The 27491-nt window shown below is 37.2% G+C and overlaps 6 protein-coding genes across 11 annotated transcripts; 3 read left to right on the forward strand and 3 right to left on the reverse strand.

Moving 5' to 3' along the window:
• Positions 1-4285: 4285 nt before the first annotated feature.
• On the forward strand, positions 4286-6107 carry LOC117633853. The gene is made up of 4 exons (XM_034367666.1): positions 4286-4511; positions 4876-5116; positions 5241-5290; positions 5607-6107. Exons 1-4 carry the CDS (start codon positions 4472-4474, stop codon positions 5909-5911), a joined length of 636 nt encoding a protein of 211 aa, XP_034223557.1. The 5' UTR covers positions 4286-4471; the 3' UTR covers positions 5912-6107.
• A 346-nt stretch (positions 6108-6453) lies between these two features.
• LOC117633854 (BTB/POZ domain and ankyrin repeat-containing protein NPR1) lies at positions 6454-9895 on the forward strand. Its single transcript, XM_034367667.1, has 4 exons — positions 6454-7599; positions 7922-8681; positions 9073-9276; positions 9394-9895. Exons 1-4 carry the CDS (start codon positions 7051-7053, stop codon positions 9663-9665), a joined length of 1785 nt encoding a protein of 594 aa, XP_034223558.1. The 5' UTR covers positions 6454-7050; the 3' UTR covers positions 9666-9895.
• Positions 9896-10568: 673 nt separating this feature from the next.
• Positions 10569-12797, reverse strand: LOC117633857 (heat stress transcription factor A-2-like). The gene is made up of 3 exons (XM_034367671.1): positions 11956-12797; positions 10904-11757; positions 10569-10811 (listed from the first exon to the last, which is right to left on the reverse strand). The coding sequence occupies exons 1-2, from the start codon at positions 12562-12564 to the stop codon at positions 10912-10914; spliced, it is 1455 nt and encodes a 484-aa protein (XP_034223562.1). The 5' UTR covers positions 12565-12797; the 3' UTR covers positions 10569-10811; positions 10904-10911.
• Positions 12798-14470: 1673 nt separating this feature from the next.
• On the reverse strand, positions 14471-17024 carry LOC117633858 (5'-nucleotidase SurE-like). The gene is made up of 10 exons (XM_034367672.1): positions 16673-17024; positions 16469-16563; positions 16307-16374; positions 16185-16228; positions 15649-15726; positions 15379-15532; positions 15143-15295; positions 14882-14989; positions 14709-14774; positions 14471-14618 (listed from the first exon to the last, which is right to left on the reverse strand). The coding sequence occupies exons 1-10, from the start codon at positions 16969-16971 to the stop codon at positions 14505-14507; spliced, it is 1179 nt and encodes a 392-aa protein (XP_034223563.1). The 5' UTR covers positions 16972-17024; the 3' UTR covers positions 14471-14504.
• A 686-nt stretch (positions 17025-17710) lies between these two features.
• On the reverse strand, positions 17711-23315 carry LOC117633855. 6 transcript variants are annotated; one of them, XR_004586713.1, is made up of 9 exons: positions 23025-23315; positions 21453-22765; positions 21041-21109; positions 20672-20800; positions 20335-20385; positions 19994-20134; positions 18896-19809; positions 18614-18802; positions 17711-18481 (listed from the first exon to the last, which is right to left on the reverse strand). XR_004586713.1 is itself a non-coding variant. In XM_034367670.1 (8 exons), exons 1-8 carry the CDS (start codon positions 23203-23205, stop codon positions 18774-18776), a joined length of 2808 nt encoding a protein of 935 aa, XP_034223561.1. In that variant the 5' UTR covers positions 23206-23315; the 3' UTR covers positions 17711-18773. The 6 variants fall into 6 exon arrangements, 3 of the variants coding, with proteins under 3 accessions (XP_034223561.1, XP_034223559.1, XP_034223560.1); XR_004586712.1 differs by having other exon boundaries at positions 17711-18104; positions 18176-18802; XR_004586711.1 differs by having other exon boundaries at positions 17711-18111; positions 18176-18802.
• Positions 23316-23485: 170 nt separating this feature from the next.
• On the forward strand, positions 23486-25426 carry LOC117636048 (30S ribosomal protein S16-2, chloroplastic/mitochondrial). The gene is made up of 4 exons (XM_034370478.1): positions 23486-23698; positions 23988-24033; positions 24895-25106; positions 25197-25426. Exons 1-4 carry the CDS (start codon positions 23566-23568, stop codon positions 25268-25270), a joined length of 465 nt encoding a protein of 154 aa, XP_034226369.1. The 5' UTR covers positions 23486-23565; the 3' UTR covers positions 25271-25426.
• The last annotated feature ends 2065 nt before the right edge of the window (positions 25427-27491 follow it).

The raw sequence follows: 27491 nt of genomic DNA on the forward strand, positions 1-27491 counted from the left end.
TATAAATGATGAATAATTTATAAGCTTTTTTTAACCATTTCATAAAGCATTTTTTGTCACATTGAGTTGGGAAGCAAGACCCCCAAAGAAAAATCCGATCCGAAATCTTTCAATGGTATTTCACTAAAAGAAATATTAGAAACGTTCAATACATTTGTTTTTTGTTTTTTTGTTTGTTTTATACAAGTAATACTGGAGTAGGGTGAATTTAAACGCATAACCTCAGTGCATAGATAACTGTTTTTAGACATTTGAGCTACAAACCCCTTGTAAAAGGTGTACTTGTGTCGTGTTTCATTAATTAAACATAATTTCTAAATGGTTGCATGTTTTTTTTTTTTTCTCTTTATAATTAAAAAAATCAAATGCTAGTAAAATGAGAATCTATGAAGACGTTAGATAGGAATAAATATTTGTGAAATTGGAGCAAAACAAGTGAATAGTCGAAAATCACCTTTGAAATGATGCTTGGGATGCAGGAGAGACGTGCTTGAACAATGCACACCAGTGAGTCAAAATTACCACAGAGAGTCAAAAGTCAAGACATTGAAATCGATATATAATTATAATAATAATAATAATAATTCAATATGTGCTTGTCAAGCAATGCAATCTTTCCGAGCTTTACCTTTGAACATCTTAGCTAGTTCATCCTAACAAAAATTCCATATTATCTAAAAACTGACCAGTAATCACCATTGAAAGTTAGTTTAAATAATTTTATAATTATTTAAAACTTCAAATTAGGTATATTGATATTTAATTAGACCATTAACTTGCATGTTGACCTTTTATTCCAACAAATAATGAGTGGATTTTTAGCATGGTTGTTGAACCGTAAAGGTCACGACACTGATTCCATCTGAAATTTAATACTAAAAATAAAATAGGGCACGAAGGACCAATACATATATAAATATAGCTATTCTTACTCGTGTAAAATAATTAATCTTGGCCTACTTTTTAATTTTTTTAATTTTCTTTTATAATCATGTTTAGTCGTCCAGTGTGCATTTTAACAATGGACGTTATGCAATCCAGGCAAGCCAATCCATCGTAAACTATTTACAATTTTTACTCGATTTTTGTTTTGAGACAACCTTAATGAAATAAGAGAAATTTTATTGATAAAACGAAAGAATTACAATAATGAGAACAAAACACTTGATCTCAACTTAAAGAATCACATTATACAACGTCTTTATTTCTAAATAAGATCGGACAACAACTCAAACCAAATAATGATTTTCACATTATGCAGACAAAATCAACAATTTTTACTTTTTATATATAAGAACAAACCAACCATTGTCGTTCTCTTTATGAAAAACAATAATTATTGCTTTCATTTCAATCTACTTTAAGCTTCATAATTAATTTATATGCATGCAGCATGTCTCACACCAGTCATCCAATCACTATCCCCAACATATTTTATAGGGCTTGTTTATAAAATTATCTACCTCAATTACCAACGTTTTCATTGTATTAGTGTGTGTGTACATGCATGATGCATGATTCACGTAAAATTTATGTACACACATAGATCTTCATAATAAGTGCAATTAGTATTATGATAAATAAATATAAAGTGCGAGTAGACAACTGACCATAATATTCTTTGTGTAGTATTATATTTTCTGTACTTTTTCTTACGCTGAATTTTCTTTCTTCACTCATTTGTCACACCTAAATATCGACTCATATGTACACGACATATTGATAGTATGGTCCAAATCAAATTATGATTTTTAGTTTTTTTTCCTTTTTTGCGAAAATGATGTTTTAGTTTTTGTAGGTGCAATAAATCAAAATTGTTGAGCAGAAGCGGTACACAAAGGGAAAGTCAATCAGTCAGTCACACAAAATTTCCCAGAAGGAGGAGGAAGGGTGTTTATGTAAATTATGGTGACGTTAAAAAAGTCCTGATTTCTTTGTGGATTGTCCCCAGTTCCCGCCACAGCTGTATAGTTAGTTGACCCTGCTGAGTGCTGACGTGTACTGCTTTTATCTCTTTCTCTTGCCAGTTGTTGCATGGTTTTCCTAATTTAATTAAATTATTTCTGTCAACGTTTCTCAAAATCAAAACCATGCTTTTGCAACGCGTTTTCGTACCGACAATTTGTCCAGCCGCCAAAATGGTCGATGCTGCCGATCTATAACTATATCGTGTTTTCTATGTGTGCATGCATGGTAGGATTTTGCTAGGGTTTTTTAGCATAGTCATTTTCATCGTTGATGCATGTGAGCAGTGGCGGAGCTAGAAGCAAATTTATAGGGGGAGCCAGTACCATAAATGCAAGATTATATCGAGTTATATTTTAACTAATATTGTAGTTGATGCATAAAAAAGAATTAGATTTTCATGGAGTTTGAGGGGCCCTGGCCATAACATAGCTATATGTGGCTCCGCCCCTACATGTGAGATAAACATATGATTGTTAATGTTTTTGAAATCTCATATTCATCAACGATTAGGAACGACCTATGCACATAAGTGACATGTCTTAAGTGTGGAAATGCTAAAGATTTGAGGGCTTTTTGAAATGATTAAAAAAAAATATTTTTTTTAAATCAAATCCCATTATCTCTATAATTTATTTTCATATGAGGGTAGTTATATATATACAATCAAGTATATAACACAGAATTTCGAATGTATGAATAATTGCTTTTAATCATTTGAACTACGAGTCACTACACCTAATCAATTATATATATAAATACATTATCCGTACATGTATTGAACAAATAGTTGTATATAGGCGTAGAGCCTACCGCTATTCAACAGTTTTGGCCTCTAACAATAATGGAGGTCCATAACTAACCGAATTCAAGACTCATAAATGTTTTTAAAAAAAATAAAAATAAAAAACTTTGGATGGGGAGGCAGACATGCCTCATATCATACATATTTGTTTTCTGCCAATTAAATACCTCACCTACTTGCATTTCCAGCTGCTTCGGTTGTTGTAAATGACTCATTTAATATAATAAATTTTTATATATTTTATTTTATGAAATATAAATGAGAATTCAACAGCATACATGAGACTTAAAATTACTCATATTTGGCATTGCCATTTTGTACTTTTTTTTTTCTGTATTATCAATAAAATTACTATCACTTTTAATAAAATAAAAATACTGCAAAACCCTAGTTTTATTTATTTTTCTTTTCCTTGTTTGATAGCTATATAGAAGAAGGTGCGAAGAAATTCGAGGAAAATGTGGATGGAGAGAATTCAAATCAAAATTGGGTTGATTGTTTCCTTTTAAATTAGCAGCCTCTAAAACCCTCTCAACCTAAAAAGTTTTCAAACATCACTAAACCTTGAGCTAATTATGCGTTTTAAGTAAGAAATATAGTTTTCAATGGATTTATTTATGCAATGTTGCAGCCTGCAGCTGCAAGTGCATAGAATTTTCTTCAACTTCAATTCAAGGCTTCAAAGTTGATGTCTGCAGCCTTCGACTGTGCGTGCATTCCGTTCTGAGTGGTCAAACTGACGCCACCAAATATAATTACAATCCAGAAAGAATCAAGACTTGATAAAAATAAAAATAAAAATAAAAAATTTCCATGAAGGAAATGGGTTCGCTCCATCTATTGCCAACAAAATCTGCAGGAACAAAATCCATGGGCTCTCACTTCTTTTTTACCCAAAGCTCATGGACCCTCTTGATCCAAAACAACAGTCCATGGACCCACATTAATTTTTCCAAATTCCATGGGCTCCCTTTTTAACAAAAGAAATGTCTTCCGACCCAAAGAAAACAAAACAAAACAACTCATACCCTATTTTCAAATGAAACTGGGATGGGCCCTGACAAACAGATACTAATATATATATATATATATATATATATATATATTATTATTATTATTTTAAAAGACCTGTCTATAATATATATATATATTTTTTAATATATAAAAATAATAATAAAACGGGTATAGCCGCTGCTATACTATTCCTTAAATATAAAAAAAGAGTATAGTCGGGCGGCTAGACATTTTCTTTAAAAACTGAGTATAGCCGCGCGGCTCTACTATTTATAAAAAACTAAAAAAGAATCGCCGCTGTCAAAAAAGTATAGCTGCGCGACTATACTATTTAAAAAAAAACTATAATATAGTCACACGAATATACTATTTAAATACATTATAATCAAAAGGTATAGTCGTCCGACTATACGATTTAATAAATAGAAAAAAGCTTTTGAGAGGGACACCTCTTGAACCACATTTCTCATGTTACTTTGTTAGCGGGTCCAAAGCCGCCACCTTCCAGGTAGACCCAACCCAACCGTTGCCTTGTCCAAACTGGCGCACACGTTTTGATTCTCTCTATATTTTCTTTTGTCAATCTCTCCTTACGCCAACTGATATTCTTTCCATCTTCATCCTAATCTATCTCTCTCTCTCTCTCTCTCTCTCTCTCTCTCTCTCTTTGTCTACCAAGCAACTCCGATGGCGGAATCCAAACCCGGCCCAACGCAAGCTTCACCCGGTACGGTTTTTGGAACTTTCTAATCTGTCATTCTCGTTTTGTCTCTGACCCTCTTGCTAGAATTTTCAATTTCATCTTTTTTCTTGATGGATTATTGAAAAGATTGGTTTTTTCAAGGTGGGTTTGAGATTTTAGGAGTGGAAATGAATATTTTGAATCTAATTAGAGTCTGGGATTGGATTGACTGTGCTGAATTTCCTTGTGATTCCTTGCATTTCCGCAGCAATCAATCATGAGCTTATTTCTAGTGATTAAATTTATAACTGCTCCAGAATGTGTAGTTGGTAGATTATAATTTGTCTGTGTAGAAAAGAGAACGATCAAGGGGGTAAATTTATTTTTAAATATTTAAAATTTCTCACAGATAAGGAATTAAAGGCACCTAATTTGATTGAAAGAGCAAAGGAAGAGATTGGAGCAATAATGCACACTGAAAAATCACATAACGATCACAAGGAAACTCATGGCATGCGTACGGATATTGATGAAAAGACCCCACTAGACAATGTCAAAGCTCCAAATATGTTTGAACGAGCGAAGGAGGAGTTTGAGGCTATAGTTGAAGCAATCCATCCCAAGACAGAGTCTCCCACTCATGGCAAAAGGTTTCCCTTTTTTTGGCTCACTTTGTTGTAGTTTTGAACAATTTGAAAAGCTGAAAGCAGGCTGAAACTGGCCTTTTGATGTGCTTAGGTTTTGACCTTATTGCTTTTCTTAATATGATTGCAGGGAGGAAAAAAAGGAGTCGAAAAAACAGGAGAAAACCGACTCTCAATCAGGTATAAAATTCATGATAATGTTGCTTTTATGAGATGGTTTCTTGGAACTTTTACATTGGTTTCCATGACTAGCACAAGCAGTTTTTAGAAGATAAGAACAATGGATTGTGGTCAATACTGTTCTGTTTGTATAATATTTTGCCTCTGTTTCTTTTATCTTCTTCATTATAATTTGTGTGCTGTTATGGACAACTAAAAAAATTTGAGAGAAATCTTCTCCATCGTATGCATGCTGACTGAATGTTGTTCGTGGAGAAATTTTATAAGCCAAAAGTCGAGTCTTTTTAGTTCTTAATACTAGGTTTCATGTCTGCAGAAAATAATGCCAAGACAACTAGCTTTATTGGGAAAGCGAAGGAAAAGATTGGAACGATCATGCACCATGAGAAGTCACCAAAGCTTCATGATAAAGAAACTCATGACAAGTCACCAAAGCATCATACTGAAGAAACTCATGGAACGAGTGATGACATAGATGCAAATATCCCAATCGATCATGTTAAGGCTCCGAATGTTTTTGAAAGAGCAAAGGAGGAAATCGAGGCTTTTGTCCAATCGATTCATCCCAAGAAAAAAGAGAAAAATCCAGTTTCTTCACCTAAGAAGGAAGGTGGACTGTGAGTGTCAATAGGAAAAGGGTTGGAGAAAGTGTGCTTTCCTCGTGGGAACAAAGATCGGTTGTGAATTCTGGTCAAATTGTGATATTTCTTCCTCATTCTTTTCTGCCCGAATACAACTCGGGTTATACATGAGAAATTATTATATACCCCTTTTTCACGACTCAGTTTATATATGAAAATCGTGTGCATTCAACATATGTCCCTTCTTATCACTTCGTAGGTCTACTATTTTTATCCCCAAAATAGATATAAGATGTTGGGTTTAACTAGCATCAATCACCTATGCGCTTGTAGGGGACAATCACCGTTAGTTGATGTGAATCTCTTACGAATCAGTGGTTCATAGCCACCCAAAGAGATGTAAATTGATCCAGTAGATGACTTTTAACCCTACAGTCATTTTCAGATTACACCATCCTCATCTTCAACCAAAACTTCAGATCTTCCCTCCAAATTTTACTGCAGTATTTGTGTATATTTTGCTGCTAGGCTTACCACTTTTGCACATTAAAGTAAAACTAAAAAACAAAGAAGCAGAACCTTAACAGAGAAGGCAGAGCAAATGAGAGCAACTAAAAAAAGCTGCAGATCGGAGCTCATGACGATCATGGAAGATTATGAATGCAGAAGCTGAGGCCATCACTGACATAAACAAAACCCCAAAACGGCTTGTTTTTTAGTCTTTTCCATTTTCTATTTTATCCGGATTACCATGCACTCGTGCAGGCATAAAATCCGACTTCAAAATTTAGTCCCATCTCCCTTTCTCTTTCACTGTTCTCTGTCACAGTCCCAACACAGTACCACTTTTTTTGCCTATCTTTTAACTTGGTACTAGTGCTTTATGATTGGATAATAATTAATGTACGGAACTATTGTTATTATTACCAACAACAACAACCAAAAAAAAAAAAAAAACAAAGATTTTGATCAGCAATTTTTTTGTTTGCGTAATTGGGTTTTTGTTTTCTCTCATCTCATCGTCACCCATGTTCACAGCTGATGCTGATGTTGTTGATCTCTCTCTGTCTCTCTCTCCTCTGACTTCAAATCCAAAGTTCCCAGCTTTCACTGCGAAACTTATAAACCCCATTAACCCAACAGCTCATATTAACTCATTTCTGCTCTGTTCTCGTTTCGATGGAATTCAAAGCAGGAGCCTCGGACTCAAACGACGTCGTTAGCAACAGCAATTGCTACAGCAACTCCAACAGCAGCACTATCTCCTGTATAGCATTATCCCACTACCCTTCGCCTCCCGATATCTCGGCCCTCACCCGCCTCTCGGATAACCTCGAATCAATCCTCGACTCGGCCGATTTCGACTTCTTCGCCGACGCCAAAATCGTCGTCAATACCGGCCGAGAAGTTCCGGTTCACCGCTGTATTTTATCGGCGAGGAGCTCGTTTTTCAAGAACGTGTTTTCTGCCAAAGACATAGGATCAGGCTCAGCCGTTCGCTTCGAATTGAAGGAACTCGCCAAGGAATACGACGTCGGATTGGACTCCCTCCTCGCCGTTTTGGGTCATTTGTATAGCGGCAAGCTCAGGTCGTTGCCTAAAGGCGTTTGTGTCTGTGTGGACGACGCTTGTGCCCATGTCTCTTGTAGACCCGTCGTTGATTTCATTGTGGAGGTTCTCTATGCTTCTGCAAGTTTTCAAATCTCTGAATTGGTCTCTCTTTATCAGGTTAAAACCCACTGCAGTATATGCTAATGTAGCAGTATTTGTTAGTTTATGTTGTCCAACAAATGCTTATAAGGTAAATTGCTATTAACCCATCATTAAAAGTTAATAAATTTGATTAATGGTTGAGATTTACAGTCGATAAATTTGAATTTGATTAATGGGGGAGATTCACAATCTTATTTTGTTGAACAGTTTGGCAAATATTACTTTCAGTGTTTGTTTATATATGTGTGTATGAAGATGGATGGATGTTTTAATTGTTGATTGTGAGGTTTCTGAAATTTTGTTATTAGCTTGTTGTATATTGATTATTAATTTCCAGAGGCATCTGCTAGATATTCTTGAGAAAGTTTGCATAGATGACATACTGGTGGTTCTGTATGTTGCAAACATGTGCGGCAAAGCGTGTGAGAGATTGGTGGGGAGGTGTGTTGAGATAATAGTTAAGTCTGATGCTGATGTTGTAACTCTTGAGAAAGCCCTGCCCCAACACACCGTGAAGCTGATCACCGATTCGCGGTTGGCACTTGGCTTGGACAGGCCTCAATACAACACCAGTGTTAGTCCTTTTCCAGATAAACACACCAAGAGGATACACAGGGCTTTGGATTCGGATGATGTCGAATTGGTACGAATGCTGTTGAAAGAGGCGCATGCCAATCTTGATGATGCCTATGCCCTGCACTATGCTGTGGCATACTGTGATGCAAAGACCACGACAGAGTTGCTTGATCTTGGACTCGCTGACGTTAATTGCAGGAATCCGAGGGGGTATACTGTGCTGCATGTTGCAGCGATGAGGAAGGAGCCTAAGATCATTGTGTCCCTTCTCACAAAGGGTGCTCGCCCATCGGATCTTACGTTGGATGGGAGGAAAGCTGTTCAGATCACTAAGCGCCTCACAAGGGCTGCAGATTTTTTTAAGTCTAATGATGAGGGCAAGTCTTCTTCCAATGATCGCTTGTGCATAGAGATTTTGGAGCAAGCTGAAAGAAGGGATCCGTTGCTTGGAGAAGCTTCTCTTTCACTTGCTATGGCTGGCGATGATCTGCGAATGAAACTCTTGTACCTTGAGAATAGAGGTAATCTACCATTCATTTTTGCTGTACCGGTGCTTCTTCATCTTGTTGATCTTTCTGAGATAACCCTTTTGTTTGCTGTTTACTATTATCCAATTGATAACATGATGGGACAATATAAGTTTTACATGTTTTGTGTGAGTTGTGGCTTCTTATCAGTTCCTACTTAACCATTGTTGCAATCCCATCCATTTTCGTCTCAGTTAAAGTGACTGAAATACGACTTTAACACGTAACAGAACAAATGTGCAGTATTGCATCATGTCATTTATGGGTTTTTTTTCCTCCTGGTTTTGTCTGACTTAGTAGTTTATTACCCTTTGTAGGATGCATCCATTGCCTATTATTAAACGAGCTTATGATTAAGTTATTGACTGATTATCTCTTGTCTCAGTTGGACTCGCAAAATATCTGTTCCCCATGGAAGCAAAGGTTGTAATGGATATTTCCCAAATTGATGGCGCTTCTGAGTTTCCAATAGGTGGCATCAGCTCCAAGGATCTGGCCAGTTCCCAGAGGACCACCGTGGACTTAAACGAGGCACCCTTCAAAATCAAGGAAGAGCACCTTCTCAGGCTACGAGCTCTATCTCGAACTGGTAATATTATATGCATTTCTCTTCATGAACAACCACATTCCATACATTAGCTTTGCTGTTTCAGCAATTGAAACATCTGATTGCTGTACCATTATGTTCTGTGGTTTATGTGAGCAGTGGAACTCGGGAAACGCTTCTTTCCTCGTTGCTCAGAAGTAGTGAATAAAATCATGGATGGTGATGACATATCACAGCTTGCATACACCGGGGACGATACTCCAGAGTTACGGCTCTTGAAGCGACGAAGGTACATGGAGCTCCAAGAAGTGCTAAGCAAGGCATTCAACGAGGACAAAGAGGAGTTTGATCGGTCTGCAGTGTCTTCTTCTTCTTCCTCAACGTCAATAGGAGTAGTGAGGTCTAATGGAATGCTCACCCTCAATCAATAATATAATTTTCATCATTCTGTTATGTTCATTCTCACCTTCTCTTTCATCTTTTCCCTTTTTAAATCATAATTCTGTATTACATAGATTATAGGAAGTTCAGTCGAATTGATTAGTCTCATAGCGATGATTTCATGCCTGTGTTCAGTCTACTGTGAATTTTCCTTCATGTTCTTGATTAGTATTGGATGAACTTTGATGGAGGGATAGTTCTATTTGCACTTGATTGTCAATTCTGCACTGGTTATTTATTTCTTGTTTTTTAAAAAAGTTAAAAGTTTTATTCTCTGGCTGTGCGTTTAGCCATGTCGTGGCCAAGTAAATTTAAGAAACAAAAAAATAATAACAAAAAATGAGTAGGTTACGATTTTTTTTCAATAAAGATTTTCGATGTGTAAAACAAACGCACCTTTGCTTTGCTTATAAGAGAAGACCTTCTATATAATTGATTTTTTTATATATTAAAAAAAACATAAAAACCAAGTGGTGCTTAATCCAGATGTTTGATTACCATAAAAACCCAACTTAACTTAATTCCAAAAACATTGATTTTGTATTTGCCTTTTCAGACCACAAAGATTGCATCCAAAACCCAATTTAGCAACGTCTTAATCTTCCCCAAAAGACTCATCAACAATAAAATACAGCAGCATTATGTGTCATTCAAACACGTGGGAAGACTGAAACCACAAATGAGTTTGTTCGAATTTTCTAGTTAGGATCTATCTACATTCAGCTACACACATCTATTCTTTAACAATTTAAAATTCGGGGTTAGGGTAGGGTGGGACCCATAGATCATCCACTTTGTCAGGTACCAGGGAGTCCCATGAGCTGAATGAACAGGATTGCCATACACTACCATAGCTGAGTTGTAACCAAACTCCAAACAGAAGACACCATGAATTGAAGCAAAACTGAAAGATGGGATTTTTAACATGCACTCTATTATACAGAGTTTATCTGCTAAACCAAGCTGTGCAGTATCAGTTCAGCAGCGGAGAGGGAGAGATATTTACAATTTAGGTATAAAAAGACAAGGGTTTAGGGAAGAAAAGTACACAGAAAGTTATATGGACAACTACACAAGATAGGCTAAGGAGTTCTTCATTCGTCTGATGTTGCATCTTGATTCTCAGGTCTCTGCAACTGTACAAGCAACAACCCCAAGAACACATTATATTTCCCCACATTCACAACACAAACACAATTCTTCATATTTAAGAGAACATAAAACATACCTGTGAAATCAAGGCATGGCCCCAATTACCCCAGCTTGCTCCATCAGGCAGTGACTTACATAACCACTCCAATCATGTGGCTTGCCAATCAAATCCTCCAATTCTTGATAAAAATTAGAGTCATCGACTTCAAATTCATCTTCATCAAAGACTACATTTTCCACCTGGAAATTCTCTGACATGCCATGATAAGCAGTGGGCATGTCTTCCGTGCCGGTTCCGGCCATCACGTGGGGCTTAAGATCTTGAACTGCATTGCCTGATTTATCAATCATGGGAGCTGGCAATGGGGCTTCATTTTGTTTGGCAACCTTTGCCTCTGCCACTTGTTCAGCAAGCACAGACTGCATAGGTACCAGTTCTTCCTCAAGTTGGCTTCCACAATCCAAACTGAGGCTGGTATCAATCCAATCACGCAAGGTTTCAAGGACTTGGACTGAAGGCAATCTCCTTCTCTTGCGTAGATCACTCCCATCCAGCTCTCTCTTTATCACTCTCTTCTGAATTAGCTTTTGGACAATGGTGGGATTTGTGGCTGTTTTGGTGAGGAAAAAGAGCATCCTTTGGTTCTTACACTCCGAATTTCGAATTCGTTGTTCAACAGCAGTCAGTTGATGCTGTGAGTACTTTTGTTGTTGTCTGAGATTCATGATTTCCAATTTCAAAAAGTCTTGGTCTTTCTTTAGACTTTCAATTTCGGCTTCTAACCCAGTTTTGGTTGAATCAACAGAGCCTACAGTTGGCTGCTTGTTATTTCTGATTCTTCTCTTGATGTTCTTCAGCAAGTGCTTCTTCCCTCCCTGAAACCCTTCATTTGCAAACTCCCACCTGTCCGGATCAACCTTCTTGAAGCCCTGAATGCATAATAAGATCCATTAAGAACTCAATGACCAGGAAGATTTAAGCATAACAAACTAAGCAGAAACCATATGTTCAAATGAGAAAAAACTATAAATCATTCAAACAAATGAAAGAAGAAGTAAAAAAGGACATGCAACACACAAATCAAATGTGAGAGATGAAAGGTTTCAAGGAAAAGATATAATTTTTACATAAGTGTTGAGTTGGCGGATGAAGCTTGAGAAATTGTTGTGCTTGAAGTATTTGGGCAAGAGAGTCCTGGAGAACTCGTAAGAGTCCCAAACAATGAAGCTCTGACCAGCTGCACTCCATGAAACAACCGAATTGGTTTCTGGGTCATCCACCACTTGAAAAGTCTTGTTCAAGAAGGGTGGTGGTCCTGCCTCGTGCAAACCCTCCATGGGTTTAGGCAACGCCATGGATGAAGATGAAGAAAATGTACCACCATCACCACCATTAAAGTTCCCATCATCTCCCCCATCAACATCAACATCATCATCCACAATTACAACATCTATGTTTTCTTCTTTAATACGGAACAGTTCCTTGGCTGGTTTTGGCAAAGCAGGGGATGAAGACGAAGAAGACGACCGATCACAATTACCACCTTTGAAAGTCACTGCCTTTTGCTCTTCCTTGGCCGGAGCCACTTCTTCTGTGGCTTTATTCAGCTCATTCTCTGCTTCTTCTAAACCATTGCTGGGTTTTGGCGACTGGGTTGCTGATGACAGTGGCAGACGAGACCTACCACCACCACCATCCCGACCGCCACAACCACCACCGCCTTCAGGAACCACCATTTTTTTTCTTTTGAATTTGATGCAAGGTTTTTACAAGTTGCCGAGTGAATCTAACAGTCTGCAGAAAAAAAAGATTTAATGGGGTTTAGTGAGAATGGCAGAGCTTTATATATCATGTACCTGAGGGCAGAGGCAGGAGCAGAGTGGTATTGTTTATGCCTTTGTTTAATTTATTTTTTTATTATTTGGGTTTTTTTAATTTAATTTGCCTCTTCACTCTCTCCTGGTTTCGTGAGAAGGACAGTACGATTGCATCAGTATGTGTGTGTGTGTCCATTTGGGGTTTGCAACTTCTGTGGGAGCATTGACACGTTTGCATACTTCTGAGACTTTTTTCCATTTGGGGTTGCTAAATTGACCACCTCTTCTTTTGTCCCCACACCTAAAAACCAAAGTCCCTCTACTTTCTAGAAACTTCCAAATGACCCCAACTCTTTATTTAAAATAATTTTGTAGGGTTGATCTGGTCTGGTATTGCAGAGCTCAGAGTGAATCTATGAGGGAACCCCACAATCCAAGTGCCAAGTGTGAGTCTATGAGGGGACCCCACAATCCAAGTCCTACTGCATCTAAGTACACAGGTTAAAACTTAAAGCTCAAACACCCTTCGAGGATGTTGAAGTATGGGTACTAAGTAGGGTATATGTTTTCATCTCAATCTCTTAGTTAGAGATTTTAGTTATGGAGTGTGTGTGGTTGTCAAAAGTTAGTGAAATAAAGGGATGATATTGATGCCGGCCGGCATTGTATTGTATAACATGTTCAACTTGTTAACAATTGTTATGCTTATTGAATGGATGGGACTTGGAGGTACATGATGATGATGTGAGGACTCGCACGCATTATTTTTGTAGTCAGCTCTTCCAAACTGCACAATAATAATTTTTTTTTTTTTTTAGGTCGAGTTAGAATTGTGTGACGAGTTATTGATAGTCAGATTGTTTCTTGATAGTTTAAACAGCCATAATTATGCGATTTGAATTGTCGGTTTCTCATTTGAATGCTAGCCAAATGTTATAACTAGTCGCATCATATGGTTTGGTGAGTTATATGCATTCAATAGGCAATCAACAATGAATTCTAAAAACATGACGTATTTCACAAGTGTCACATGATTGTTAAAAATGACAAATTTAGCTATTAATTTTTTTACGATTTGATGTTTATTACTACTCTATTTGTCATATAAATAGTAGTATCACAAGTTTAGTAAATTTTTAAGAAACATTTATCGTGTTCTAAATTTTCAAATGAAAACCCTAATGGTTAAAGAGAGTAGATACTTTAGGGTATTGTAAAGTAGCATATACGTTCCTTTCCCAAACATACTGGCAACATAGGATGATTATACACGTACTAGCAACATAGCATGCTTATACCGTTATACGGATAAGTGCTTGAGTACTATTTCTGAACAAGTATAATAGATAGCTTGGAAATGCTCCATCGACATATCTTCTCGCAGCGTTGTAAACATGATCGTTGATCAAATTGATTGTTAGTTGATTGTGTGTGTGTGTGCATGTTCCCAGTTTGAGAATATAAATTCGGACTAAGGAGTGAAAAAATTTTAAGAACCCTAATCCCCAAAATCAAGCCTAAATTGGAATGGGAGAAGAACCAACTTGGTCATTCTCTTATATGGCATAATTGGACCAAATTGCCCCTCCATGTGAGAGGCACATGTTCAAAAAGTAACGGAAGTTACTAGTTAGAGATTTGATAGAAACTAATAAGTGTCCTTGATTGCTTAAAATTAGAAACTACATGGACAGAGTTGATCAAATTGAAACTACATGGACCAAAGTGATAAAAGTGGCAAAACATGGGAGCCAAAAATCTTTTTGACATTATAAAGCTTATCCAGATGAATGCCACAAGTTAGGTTTGCTCAGGCAATCACTAAAACTTTAAGGTCATCCACTAATGCTCAAAGATTATCAATGAAATGCCAAGGGATTCTTGGCCAGTGCACCGGCAATCCAATTCGACACTGAGGCTTGAATTTCTGATCCAATGGTTGGAGGAGATATCGAAATAGGAGTAATTGCAACCTACCATATGCCAAAAGGCAACACCAAATCAGCAATTTGGGGCAATGAAATTGATCAAGTGCTGTTAAAAGAATAAAATTTCCAACTCACAAATCCATCTTCAAGTGCTCTGATGTCCAGATCTTCATCTACATTTTCCTGCTCCTCCTCTAAGAACTGCATAAAAGAAAGCAATGGATAGCTCAACTTGAGATCCTGGATTTCTGTTTTCTAACATGGTTTTTGTCATGCAGTTTAGAGTCATTTATGTCACTTGTTTATACCTCTAAACGAAAGCATTTTACTGTTTTTTCCGAGTTGCTTTTTCTGGCAGCTCCAACAGATTCAATCTCCACATTCTGCTTCTGAGAGTTCAAGCGGCGTGCTGCGCCCTGACAAAATCCAAGGAGGAGGTAGGCCATTCAAGAATGAACACTAGAGCATTGCCTACAACTTTTTGGTTGATAGAAGAAACTATAGCATTTCTGTTATTAAATAAGTGTTATTTAATTTTTAGCCTCAAAACAGAAAAGGGTGCTACTTACAGCTGCAGAAGCATCTCGGCTGAGCTGTGCTAGCTGAATGCCAAGGCTTTGCTGATTGGACATGAAATGGGGAGCAGAAGGGCGTTTATTGGTGGACACGGCTTTCCAGCTCAAGGAGGATCTCCACAGGCTCTGCCTGGTCACTTTGAAGCCCTGATGAAAAGCACAATATTCATAACAGAATTTTATAATGCCTACACTTCATGTAGAAATTAAACTAGTTGTAAACAGCAAACCTTATTTGTCAAAGGAGAACTAGGAATCTCAATGTTCAGTAAGCAACTTTTGGGGAAAACTCCCTCCTGGATGCTTTTTACAGCTGCATATATTAATGGCAAGGACACACCCACTGCATCCTTCATGTCACTTTCACAGCTTACATCTTTCTTCCTAAAAAAATCAAAGACAAAAGAAAAAAAAGTTAAACCTATTGCAATGCCAATGTATAAAGAAGAGAAAACCATTTACATATTACGATTATTAGAGATAGAAAATGTAGTGATCACCAATTCAATGATATGCAGAGAGATGATACACCACATATTAATGCCTCTCTAGCTCCGGCCACAGCACCGGAGTAGAACCTGTTATCATCAAGTCACAAATCCATTAGTTAAAACGAAACGAAAAAGAAGTTGTTACTGATTAAACCGAAAAGTGTCCTCATTTTGGTATATAATCTATAAGACTATGATCTATCAGTTCAGAAAACAAGTAGTCTGACGCTTGTGCCAAGCCAACAAACAACAGTAAAAGACAGCTTTCAGAAACGAAAAGGACGGTAATGAGAGGACCACAGGTCCACAGCAAAAACTCTGTCGTTTACAAAAGAAACCAGCAGTAGAGAAGTTTCCACGGTTGTGCCGGAGAAGTACTGGACTACAGTATACCGACTGAAGTAGAGCAAAAGTTTGTCGTTTTATTAGAACGACAATGAAAAAGCTGTCACTGAAAAAGCTATCAGAAGCTGCCAATTTTACAGAGAAGAATCACGTTTCGCCAGTAAAGATCTGAATCTGAAATGAAAGAACGAAGTACTGACGTGTTATTTCCAGAGCTTGATCCTCTGTTTATTCCACTGACGACCTGAAAATCAAGAAAGATCATTGGTTGATGGAGCAATCTGAACAAACCTCAAATCAAACAGTTAGAGATCAATAATACCAAAGCAGGCTTTGACCACGCGAACAATGCCCCTGATAATGCTAAAGACACACAATCTGCTGGCGTTCCTGATATTGATTATGCCCATAATCACATAATTAATATATAATTCCGGATTATATACATATATGTACACTGTACGGTGAAAGAGAGAGAGATTACCGGAGACTTCAAAAGCGGTGGCGCCGTTGATTTGAGAAGAAGACACAGAAATTGTCTCACGAACAGTTACAGAGTGACCGGCGACTGATCTATCTCTGCAGCAGCCAAAAAATTAAGCTTTTTATAATGATCTCCGTTTGTTTGATTGGTGAGAAAGTGGAGGAAAATACATGAGAAGGTGTGTTCCTAGAGAGAGAAACTAACAATTGAGGAGCGCAGACGCAGACGTCAAGGCGATCATCGAGAGCGAGAGCTTGGACGAGAAATGTGAGACCAGGAGACTCGATTCCCTCCCCATTTGTGACCAAAACCACCGGCTTTACGCACTCCTTGCCTTGAATGGCTTCCTCGCTGCTCGAGCAGCATGATGAAGACACTTTGTTTAGTTCAGAGGCGTTGGAGGACCGTTGCTGCTGGACGCCGTCGTTTTTGAGGGCGAGTACTTGTTGAAGATTGGAGACCAAGCTCGCAGGCATGAAGTTGCTTTTCGCAGAGGTCGTCATCGTCGGAAAGTGGAAGAAAGAGAAAAAACAGAGAAAAGATTAATGGGGCGTTGAATATACGGAGAGTATGACGTGGACGATCGGTTTTGAAGTTGGTTTAAATAATTTTGGAGCGAAATGTATTTCTACAACTGCTATTTATTAGTGGTTATTTCTTTTCGTTGTTTATTTATTTGGTTTTTTTTGGGCTTAAATTATTTGCACCGAAACTCTGCATGTGGACGATCTTATTTGTTTATGTTTGTAGAGGATGGATGATCTAATTGAACTTCACGTAGGTACGAATTTCAATTATTATCTCGTAGATTAAACAATAGGTTGTGAGAGTTTTTTGATTAAAAGTTAATGGTAATTATAGACGTTAATTATGCCACTTGATTAGAACAGTAAGTTCGTTCTCTTGCTCATTACGTTAAGAGGCCCACTCACACGAGTCCTCGAGCTCCTCTAGGCCCCAGTTAAAAAGGGGCACCGACTTGAACCCACAGAGGTAAAAAGATTGTGAAATAGTACCCATGGGGTATGGATGGACCATGGAGTAACAAAAGATGTTATTGCAAAATTTATGGTGTTATTAGGTTATGGGTTCAGGGTCAATAAAGTGAAGCACGATGATTTGAAAAATGGAGATGCCTTAACATCATTAGATTTCACCAGGAACAGCAAATTTAGACATTTCACTTGAACTTTAATGTCTTTTAACCCTTTTCCCCGAAGGTGATAAGAAAAATGGTTCCACTTGTCCACAACTCATTTCATTCACATGGACTGCAGAAAAGCCTATACGATATGAGATGTAATTTCATTGTGTGGTACAATACAAACAAATAATGTAAATTTGACTCCTGGATTGGAGACAACATCAACATGTAGATCCTTTCTAGCCTTCATCAGATCCAAGACTAGTTTGGATTATTAGCAGAGAGCAGATAGGTTAGTGCATTGATACTGTAATTGTCTGCAGCTTTTCAATAATATTCCAATGCTTTCTTTGGCACATGGAAATGCATCACAGCCCAGCTTTTGTTGTAATGACATCTTTGGCTTTCAATCTAATTGTCAAACTTCCCAATAGGAAGCAAGAAAGGATAAAAATGGGCATACGACTCAACAAGCCTCCTATTACAAGTAACCTGCAATCTGCTAACCATGTTCAGAGTAGCCCTAAAGTAATCCATTGCAAGTTGGTAAGTAAAGCCAATACCTAAGATTGATTCCGGCTGCGGACGAAGGTGGATGGATTTCCACACTGAAACAAGGATGCAAATGTTGTATTCAAGAACATCTGTCCTCCATATAACAAGGCACTAAAAAAGTTAGGTTTTTTTCCTAAACGGGAGCATGAAAGCAACAAGAACAAGGTTAAGATGGCAGTCACATGAGATTGGTATCCATAGAGTATAATCAATTTACAGTTACAAAAGTTTAGCCAGCTTGAAATTCATTCAATGAAGAAGATCCTCAGTCACCAAAATCCATTATATTGAAGCCATCAAACTCCTATAAATTCCTTTTGAAAAATAAAATAAAACAACAAAAGAATTAAAGTTAGCCTTTACCTGTTAGACTCACAACTGCCTCTTAAAGAAATATAAGGAAATATTACTTTCAATAGTGTAAACAAGAAAACTGCAAACTGTACCTTGCTGACAGCTGCTGAAATTATACGAGTGAGTGACTTACTACATGTGCAGACAAAGGGCACGCGAGATGCCACCTAATAGCTTTGTTCTTTTTCTGGTGTATTTGACCAAACTGAACAAATAACAATCTTGATTCTGGTTGCAAGGTGACCCTTCTTGTCACTCAATTCTGCCCAAGGCACAATTCACTGTTTAACACCATGCAAACTGCTTGATGTTTCTACCAATAAGGGATGAGAAATCTAAAATTCTAAAAGCTTTTGCTGAATCATTCTGCAAACCTGTCACTGATACTGCTATTCCTAGTTTCCTTATCAACTTGAGCACCAGTAGAGCCAATTGACTGGTTCATGTTTTGGGTTGTATACTTTGCTGCAAATGCTAGGGTAGAAAAGAGTCCCCTCTGGAATGAATTTGCTGTGTCTTTACAAAACCTGGATGCTATGCGATCTGAAGATTGACCTGAAGTAAGTGGAGAAGGTGGCAGCCTCAACGAGATTCCGCTTGAATTTTGAGGTTTATCAGCTGTAGTTTGACTCTCACAGGAATCAATATTGCTACCATTATTCCAAAATGAAGGCAAGCTAACCGGTTTCTCACTACTAGAACTAGCTACCGAAGATTTCCCGAAAGGATTAAAGTGTGTTCCATGCGGTGCAGCCGATTGATTAGCCTTTAGCATCCGATTCAAGTTTTTGACAGTCTCTGAGACACATGGGCCTGTCTGACGGCTGACTTGGTTTTTACCCCTTGCATCATCTGGTGAAGCCTTGCCAAATGATAAAAAATTTATTCCTTTAGGAGTGGTTACTGGTGGAGTTCTCTTTAAAATCTCAGTGGAATTTTGAACAGAACTTAATGGACTTTGATCTATCTGGTTCCCAGCTTTGGCACCATTATTCCTATCTGCGGCTAAGCCTTGTTTAGACATACTGGAATGAACCAACGATGAATTCGGGATAGAGGGGAAGCTAATCCCTTTGTTAGCTGGTTCAGGTTGTTTCAAAACAGTCTGTGTCACATTCTGTTTAGTATTATTGCGAGAATGGATCCCCGTTGAGTAGGCCAAAGCATGGACATTCTGCTGGGAGGCACCACCAGTGTTTACTTGTTGAGATCTGGAATTATTCAGCACCATAGGAGGCTTCAATTCAGGTTTACATGCAGCAGTTGCACTATCTTCATTGGATGGCATCTGAGGAAAATTGTAAACTTGATTAGCGATTTAACTTATTTTAATAGCAAATCAACAAGGGAAGCTGTAATGATAACTACTCAGGGCAGATAGTTAAACATATGTAATGTAATGATAGACCTTGCCAAGCAGGCTTTACATTATAACTGGCTCTAATTAGCATCTTATACAGACAAGAATTTACCTTGTGTGAAAACATACAACGATCACCTCTGCTGCAGAAACCATTTTCTTTAAAATTGTTACAGGGATACTTGGAGAGCTCATGATCATATTGGCAGTCATCACCCTTCATGCACGACTGACGAGCAAAATGGACGCAGGGCTGCAACACCAGAATAGAAAATAACGAAAATGCATTAAACCAATCACAAAGCTTATATAGCATTTATAATTTAAATCTTATTAAATGGGGTTGGGCGAGCAAATGCAGCAGTAAAAAAGCACTCTTAAATATATCCTTTGATTAATAGGAAGCAACTAGCGTCACGAGAAAGTATTAAGAACACAGTCCAGTGAGCATACCTTGGATTTTGTTAAAGGCACCGTATCATGTGAAAATTTGCACTTGTCACCCTGTGAAACAAAGATAAAGTGTATAACAATAAGGAGATAGATATGGGAAGGAAATCAAAAGATGCCTGATGATTGGCACCCCAAAATTATTTAGAAAATAAAAGCAAGGATTGCTTTGGCAACCCTACAGAGAGAGTTTTGAGGAAAAAAAACTTCAGAGTATTAACTTTGCAATAAGCAATATCAATGCACCCTGCCCAAGGAGATTCTAAAGTGAAAATTTAGGTAAGTTACTCATTCAATAGAGATGAAACAAGAATAATAGAATTGAGAACACAGTACAAACCTCATGGCATCTTCCCCTCACAAAATGGCGGCAATATGCTACAGTTTTTGCTTTCTGTATTGGATGCAGTTTCAGCCTTTTAACACCAAGTTCCCTGTTCTTTTCCGCTCGTTTCTTTCGTTCTTTAGCCTGCACAATGCATTGTTCACAAAAGGAGATATTTCTATAAGCAGACAGAAAATGTTACCCTTATGAACTGGACGCTTTGACAATGAAAAAATTCTCAATTACTTTTTAGATGTGTCAGGATGAATTCCAAAGAATATCACAATAAGATACTTTTCGAAACAATTTACAATGAGATAGTAACATCAACAAACCCAACTGAACAATGTAGGAGTGAAATGCAATTTAAGGAAAAACTAATACCTTTTTCTTTTCTTTCTTTTCCTTTGTTGGAGGACCACGCTTTCTTTTATTACAGGCACCATCATCCCACTGCACATGATAAATAATAGACCATAACATATGATCAAAATTTCATGATGATAAAATAAATAATTAAAATATCATGAATCTTCTTCTGGATGATATCCCCTTTTCGAAAGCTAGATTGGTTTGTCCTGCTTCCGTTGGGTTCGGGGTTTATCCCCTCCAGTTTACCCAAAAAAAAAAAAAAAACTCGATGGATTGAGGACAAACTCTAGAGAATGGTGGTATATTGATATATCACAGAATGGACGATTCAAACAGCTATAATGGTATGAGTATACAACAATAAAAATAAATAAATACCAACGAGAAAAAAAAAAAAAAAGGAGTATGCAAGTGAAAACAATACCTTTTCTTCAGATGTGATTCCATGGTTTCCGGCTGCGGGACATCCAATTCCCATCCTCACTCCATTATCTTGCATTTCAATTCTTCCACCCTCTAGCAAAGGATTAGAGTCATCTACCTTTAAGGCTTTCACATTTTTACCCTCAACAACCCCTGGTCTACAAATCATCTCAGTTCTACTACTTTCTCTGAGTTCCGCCCCTCTATCAATTTTGCCTTCGTCAACCATGTCCACCAGAAAGGAATTGGAGCCAAAATCTTTGTCATTTGCTACCTCACAAGAGTGCTCTTTTCTATCAAGTACATCTTTAAATATCTGCACCTCCGGAACTTTCTTTTCCTCCAACACTACTGTATCATGCAAAAGCACATCATTCGATCTGTCATCCATCCCATCGTCACTAGAAATTTCTCCCTCTTCAATATCTTCACTCATATGGCTGGGAGAATTTATTGCCGTTCTGGTGCAAACTATTTCCTCCAGTTCCTTATCCTTTTGCTGCATTTCATGTTCTACTTCTAAATCATTATTTTTCGGTGAAGAACTTTTGTCTTTGCTATACTCAGCAGGCTTTGAAGCTTCAGCAACCATATCCTTATTTAAAGAGAAATCAAAGGAGTCAGGGACCTTTTGACTAAAGTTTTCTGGCTCCTTAATCGCTCCAACTTCAGTAATGGGAACAAAAGATTCCTTTGCACCTTCGGAAGATACATAAGTCTCCAGTTCCATTGCTTTCTGTTGCATTATAGGCTCTACATCCAATCTGTTAGTCATCAACAAGGAATTTTGTTCATTAGACTCTCTTTGATTTGAACTTTCACCCATCACGATAGTATGTAAAGATGAATCAAGTGTTCCAGAAACCATTTGAACCGAACTTTCAGATATCACTGTTGCATCATGTTCTTCTTGGTTAGTCAACAATGCAACCTTATCACTGCCACTCTGGTTCTGGTCCAATGATGTGGCTGAGGGTCTATGAGTGTCGTCTTCATTTCCTTTCGCCATCCGCTCTGGCTCATCCATCAGAATCTGCTCAGGATCGAAATCCAAATCTTGAAAATCAATTGCAAGGATATTTTCGATGTCCATCACTTCGTTCAGTTTTGAAAAATCCTCATTTTCTTCCACGTTCAGTATACTCTTTATCTGCTCTAATTGTTCCTGAAAATCATTAGGATTACAACTCTCATCAGCCACTCTGACTTCTTCAGCTGCCGAATTCTTAGGCTCCATACTGCCAGGACCAACCAATTCAACATTCTCCAGCACTTCTTTTTCAGTTGCTTGCACTGGTTCGATGCTGCCATTATCTTAATACAGGATAAAGAAAATCAAAATCAGGAAAAACAACACAATTATAACTAAAATTTGTCAACTTAAAAAGAAAACCCAAACCTTAAAAACTAAAACTAAACATTCCAAAAAAAAAAATTATCAAACTTTTACTTTCGAAAGCTACTAATTCACTTCCATCGCCAACTGAACAACCCTAATGATTAAAAAAAAAAAAAAAAGAGTTTCTCAGTAACCAAACAAAACTAAAAACTGAGTTGTGGAAATTATATCTACCTTGATTAAGCTCTTGAGGTACATTTTGATCGTCAGCTGAATGCTGCGACTCGTCGTAGCAGTGAGATAGTATTCGAACCAAGGTACGGTACGTTCCGCTCTTGAGGTGTCTTCGACAGTGAGGAGGGAAAGCGATTAGAGTTTGCGAGGGTTTTTCGGTTTCAATATTTGCTTCCTCCATTGTTGCCAGAAATACCAAGAAATTCAAATTCCTTCTCTTCCAATCAGAAACCCTATAAAAGGGTTTTGAAAGTCAGAAACTTTCAGATTTTATTTTATTTTTTCTGTTGAAAAAACTTTCAGGATTTCCCCCGTGTAGGCGCTAACCGCCTTCAACATGCACTTGGAACGACGCTGGGACGGGTCATGGGCCGGGTTAAATCTTGGGCTAAACCTGTTTATTAGTATTATTGGGCCACACAGGTTTTTTAATTTGACCCGAAATAACATTCAGATCAGTTCCTTAAACCCTAGAAAGCAGATAGTGTAGTGAGTTACTGGTTTTTCCCGACCGAGCGATCATTTTGGTGGAGCTAAGAAAATGGTGGTGAGGATACGATTGGCAAGGTTCGGATGCAAAAACAGGCCGTTCTATCGGGTCATGGCGGCCGATAGCCGATCTCCTAGAGACGGCAAGCACCTCGAAGTCTTGGGTTACTACAATCCCTTGCCAGGTCTTCTCTCGCTTCTCTCTCTGTTTATGGGTTAGGATTTTTTTTGGTTTCTTAGGGTTTTGTTAATGATAGCTAAAGAAATGAAGCATTTCATATCGGTAGAGCTGAATTTGATGAATTTTGAACAAAATTGCAATTTCTGTGAAGCTGGGTAAAAATTCAGAAGGATAACGCGTTTTGAGTATGAATATCTAAAGAAAAGGATTAGTTTTCTTTTTCTTTTTCATTTGGGTGATATGAATAGTTGATATTTAAGCAAATTGTCTTCAATGTGTATGATTTTGTACAGGCCAAGATGGTGGCAAACGAATGGGTCTAAACTTTGAAAGAGTGAAGTAAGTGACTTTCAATGCTTCATTTTGCATGTTTCATTGTTGGTGAATTGCCTTTAGATGTACTAATTTGTCAGTTAAGTTTAGATTTTGTATCTTTCAGTGTTAGGGTTATGGTATAATATCTCATGTTCATGCTAGAACTGGAAGGTGGCTGTGCGTAAATGTGACCCCTTGATCTCCAGATGTTAATTAGTCTGTGTCCCTTGTTCGTGTTTTGGTTTCAGATGGACTGCCCAGTCCACCTTAATTAGTCTGTCTATGGTGCGAGGAAAATACTGTACTAGGCTTTGTAATTGGCTGTAGTTTATTTTCCTCTTGTTGGTTTTAGTTATGTTTCTTCTAATTGCTGTAGGTGTCTTTGTACCCTTTTGAATGAAACTCCAAGATTACGTCCAAAAAAAAAAGATCTCCAGATGTTAGGTGAGAGAAGGATAATGTGTTCTCTCGGAAAATTAAATTATATTTTGATCAAGTGACTTTGTTCCTGGAAATTACTGCATGTTTTCTGGAATATAAATTTCAATCATGGATTTACTTGATTCTCTGCTTGTTCTAATTATGTAGATGCTTTAAGGTGAAATTAATTAATGGAACTCTTTTAAGATTTTGAGGAAGCTGAAACAACTATCCCAGGATATTTTTATTCTATTCTGAGTGCTTATTGAGACAATTAATGCCTTCTGTTGTACCTCGGAGTTTCTAACAGGATGCGCATGACTTCATAATCTCCGGACAACAATTGATCTAGCAGATTTTTATTGGTTTTATTTTGCTAGAGTAGTAAATAGTTGCTAAAGTTTCTTGTGTCTTCAAATAAGTATAACAATTGTGTCACACAAATTTTGTTCCTGCTTTCTGCAGGTATTGGCTATCTGTTGGAGCTCAGCCCTCAGATCCTGTGCAGCGCATTCTTTTCAGAGCAGGGTTGTTACCTCCACCGCCAATGGTGGCAATGGGACGTAAGGGTGGGCCACGTGAGACACGGCCTGTAGATCCTTTGAGTGGAAGAATTTTGAGTCCTGAGAAGCCAGCTAATGGTGATCAAGTGAAAGATGCGGAAAGCATTGAAAATGGTGGTTAAGACAGTGCAAGAACTCCATGAAACTCTTCATCCAAAATTTATAAGATCATTTTTAATTAAATATCTTTTGTATCTGTTTTAGGGCAACTGGGTTTGCAAGAAACAATCTTACATATCGGATTGCAGGATAAGCAGCTTGGTGTCGGTCAATTCTGAACAGCTTGTGAAGAGATAACAAGTACTTAACTCACATGTAGCCATAAGAAGTGCTATTTACTGGCTACTGTATTGAATGTTTGATTTTATTTAGTTTGTGGACTGAATTTCAGCTTGTTCTGATTTTACCTCACATCATCATCATCATCGCTGTCATTTTCAGTTTTTCATTTTTTATATTATATGTATGTAGTGTTCGTTTTGGTTATGTGGAGCAGATTGTGCAGCCTGGTTTCTAGCCAAATATCTCTCTATTTCGAAATTGAATGGTCTCTATTGTCTACATTTTTTTGCACTCATTTTTGCCGACGAAATTGCCTGGGCTAATCAATTGTTCCTTCTGTTACAAAACAAATTATTGTGGAAATCTATGGTAAACCAATATTGATAACGTTTCAAACACGTGCACACACAAGTTGTGTTTGGTTCATGGAAATAAATTTATGGAAATCAGTTTTTGTGTCTTTTCGAAATGATGAGAAATGGAGATTTATTTTAAGAGTAACGCTACGGGCACCAACTTGTTTACCAACTTTTGGATACCAACACATGTGGCACATGACATGGCAACCTATGTCATCTGCCACCTCATTTATTTTAATTACATAATTTATTATATAAATAAAAGAATTTCTTTTTCTTTTTCTTTTTTTTTTCTTTTTTTTTCGGTGTGAAATTCTTTTATTTATATAACAAATTATGTATTTAAAATAAATGAGGTGGCAGATGACATAGGTTGCCATGTCATGTACCACATGTGTTGGTATTCAAAAGTTGGTAAACAAGTTGGTGCCCGTAGCGTTATTGTTATTTTAATGCTTGGAAAGTAAAGAGAGTAATTGAAAAATATCTTTTTATTTCCTTACCTATGTTATGTTAGTTATGAATTGGAAATAAAATTGGTTTAGTTTTTCAATTATACCCTTAAGTTACAAAAACATAATTAATGTTTTCCTGTATTTATTCGATTTTTTAGAACCTTTCCTATTGAGAAGGGCGATAGCATACTAAACTCATAGACACACTACACGGATGCTAGAACTCAAATCTAGGACCTTGCCTGTGGGAGTAAATACTCTAAATCACTACACTAGTGGGTCCTTTGCTTATTTATTTAATTTTTAATGAGGATAAATTGATCATATAAAACTTAATTAATGTTTACCTTGATCCTTGATTTCCCATCGGAATGGAAAATGAAACACAAGTTGGATGGATGGTTTCATTTCCCTCCTCATTTTCACATTAGTGACAAAACCTTTTCTCTATATGGACTTACCAAACAAATGAGAAATTAACTAATTTTCCATTCCCAAGCCCCTTTCCCCGTAAATCATTTTTCCATGTGAATCATCTTTTAATGCAAATCACCTCTTCACACGAACTAAATACCTATATATTACAATTCAAAGACCAATACTAATCCCTTTTAAATGAATCTAAAACACGTGTACACACATAGGTTGTGTTTGGTTTGTAGAAAAAAGCTGGAGATTCATTTTTCATGTTTGGTAATGCTTAGAAAGTAATATATCATTACCAATGTTTGGTTTGGTTATCAATTGGGGAAATAAAATTTGTTCAAGCTTTCCATTATACTATACCCTTAATTTTTTTTTTAAAAAAAAAATTTCATTGATTTGGTTATTTTTTAATGGGGGCAAATTGATCATAAAAAACTTACCATGATTTTCAATGAAAAACAAAAATGAAACACAAGATGGATGGAGGGTTTTATTTTCCCCTGTATTTTCACATGAGGTAAGAAACCTTTTTCTAAATATGGACTTACTAAACATGGAAAATGAAATAATTTATCGTTCTCAAACCCCTTTCACACAACCACCTTTCTCCCGCGAATCATCTCTTCCCGCGAACCAGCATTTCCCGCGAATTAAACACCTCCACATACCACTAGAAAAACAAATTCACCAACCATTATGATTAGTGACTATTTCTCCCCTCTACACCCTCAACTTACATCTCATGCAAATCCATAAAGCTCTCCAACAATCTCAAATTTGATATATAATTCTTATTGAAGGAGCTCACGACTTCAAATTTATTACACGAAAATCCTTGAATAAATAGAAAGCATATGGGCAAAAAAAAATTTGACCACCAAAAAACCAGCCAAATGTATCCATTTTGTTTAGAGATCTAGCCCACTTCATCACACCGGCCCTTCTCAAGTTTCAACCATGCCCAAAGATTTAAAAAA

Source organism: Prunus dulcis, chromosome 7 (genome assembly GCF_902201215.1).
Source record: "Prunus dulcis chromosome 7, ALMONDv2, whole genome shotgun sequence".
Classification (NCBI taxonomy): Eukaryota; Viridiplantae; Streptophyta; class Magnoliopsida; order Rosales; family Rosaceae; genus Prunus; species Prunus dulcis.

What these genes read in the sequence shown, in the direction of transcription:
- LOC117633853 (XM_034367666.1), top strand. Translation starts at nt 4,472, where the DNA reads ATGGCGGAATCCAAACCCGGCCCAACGCAAGCTTCACCCG. An exon ending in CCCAACGCAAGCTTCACCCG is followed by an intron (nt 4,512 to 4,875) that starts GTACGGTTTTTG and finishes AATTTCTCACAG; the next exon opens with ATAAGGAATTAAAGGCACCT. An exon ending in TCTCCCACTCATGGCAAAAG is followed by an intron (nt 5,117 to 5,240) that starts GTTTCCCTTTTT and finishes ATATGATTGCAG; the next exon opens with GGAGGAAAAAAAGGAGTCGA.
- LOC117633854 (XM_034367667.1), top strand. Translation starts at nt 7,051, where the DNA reads ATGGAATTCAAAGCAGGAGCCTCGGACTCAAACGACGTCGTTAGCAAC. An exon ending in AATTGGTCTCTCTTTATCAG is followed by an intron (nt 7,600 to 7,921) that starts GTTAAAACCCAC and finishes ATTAATTTCCAG; the next exon opens with AGGCATCTGCTAGATATTCT. An exon ending in CTTGTACCTTGAGAATAGAG is followed by an intron (nt 8,682 to 9,072) that starts GTAATCTACCAT and finishes CTCTTGTCTCAG; the next exon opens with TTGGACTCGCAAAATATCTG.
- LOC117633857 (XM_034367671.1), bottom strand. Translation starts at nt 12,564, where the DNA reads ATGGTGGTTCCTGAAGGCGGTGGTGGTTGTGGCGGTCGGGATGGTGGT. An exon ending in TCCGCCAACTCAACACTTAT is followed by an intron (nt 11,758 to 11,955) that starts GTAAAAATTATA and finishes TTATGCATTCAG; the next exon opens with GGCTTCAAGAAGGTTGATCC.
- LOC117633858 (XM_034367672.1), bottom strand. Translation starts at nt 16,971, where the DNA reads ATGACGACCTCTGCGAAAAGCAACTTCATGCCTGCGAGCTTGGTCTCC. An exon ending in CGTGGTCAAAGCCTGCTTTG is followed by an intron (nt 16,229 to 16,306) that starts GTATTATTGATC and finishes CTTGATTTTCAG; the next exon opens with GTCGTCAGTGGAATAAACAG. An exon ending in TCAAGCTCTGGAAATAACAC is followed by an intron (nt 15,727 to 16,184) that starts GTCAGTACTTCG and finishes TGATGATAACAG; the next exon opens with GTTCTACTCCGGTGCTGTGG.
- LOC117633855 (XM_034367668.1), bottom strand. Translation starts at nt 23,205, where the DNA reads ATGGAGGAAGCAAATATTGAAACCGAAAAACCCTCGCAAACTCTAATC. An exon ending in TGAGGGGAAGATGCCATGAG is followed by an intron (nt 20,386 to 20,671) that starts GTTTGTACTGTG and finishes TTTGTTTCACAG; the next exon opens with GGTGACAAGTGCAAATTTTC. An exon ending in TGCCTTTAACAAAATCCAAG is followed by an intron (nt 20,135 to 20,334) that starts GTATGCTCACTG and finishes CTGGTGTTGCAG; the next exon opens with CCCTGCGTCCATTTTGCTCG.
- LOC117636048 (XM_034370478.1), top strand. Translation starts at nt 23,566, where the DNA reads ATGGTGGTGAGGATACGATTGGCAAGGTTCGGATGCAAAAACAGGCCG. An exon ending in CTAAACTTTGAAAGAGTGAA is followed by an intron (nt 24,034 to 24,894) that starts GTAAGTGACTTT and finishes TGCTTTCTGCAG; the next exon opens with GTATTGGCTATCTGTTGGAG. An exon ending in TGCGGAAAGCATTGAAAATG is followed by an intron (nt 25,107 to 25,196) that starts GTGGTTAAGACA and finishes TATCTGTTTTAG; the next exon opens with GGCAACTGGGTTTGCAAGAA.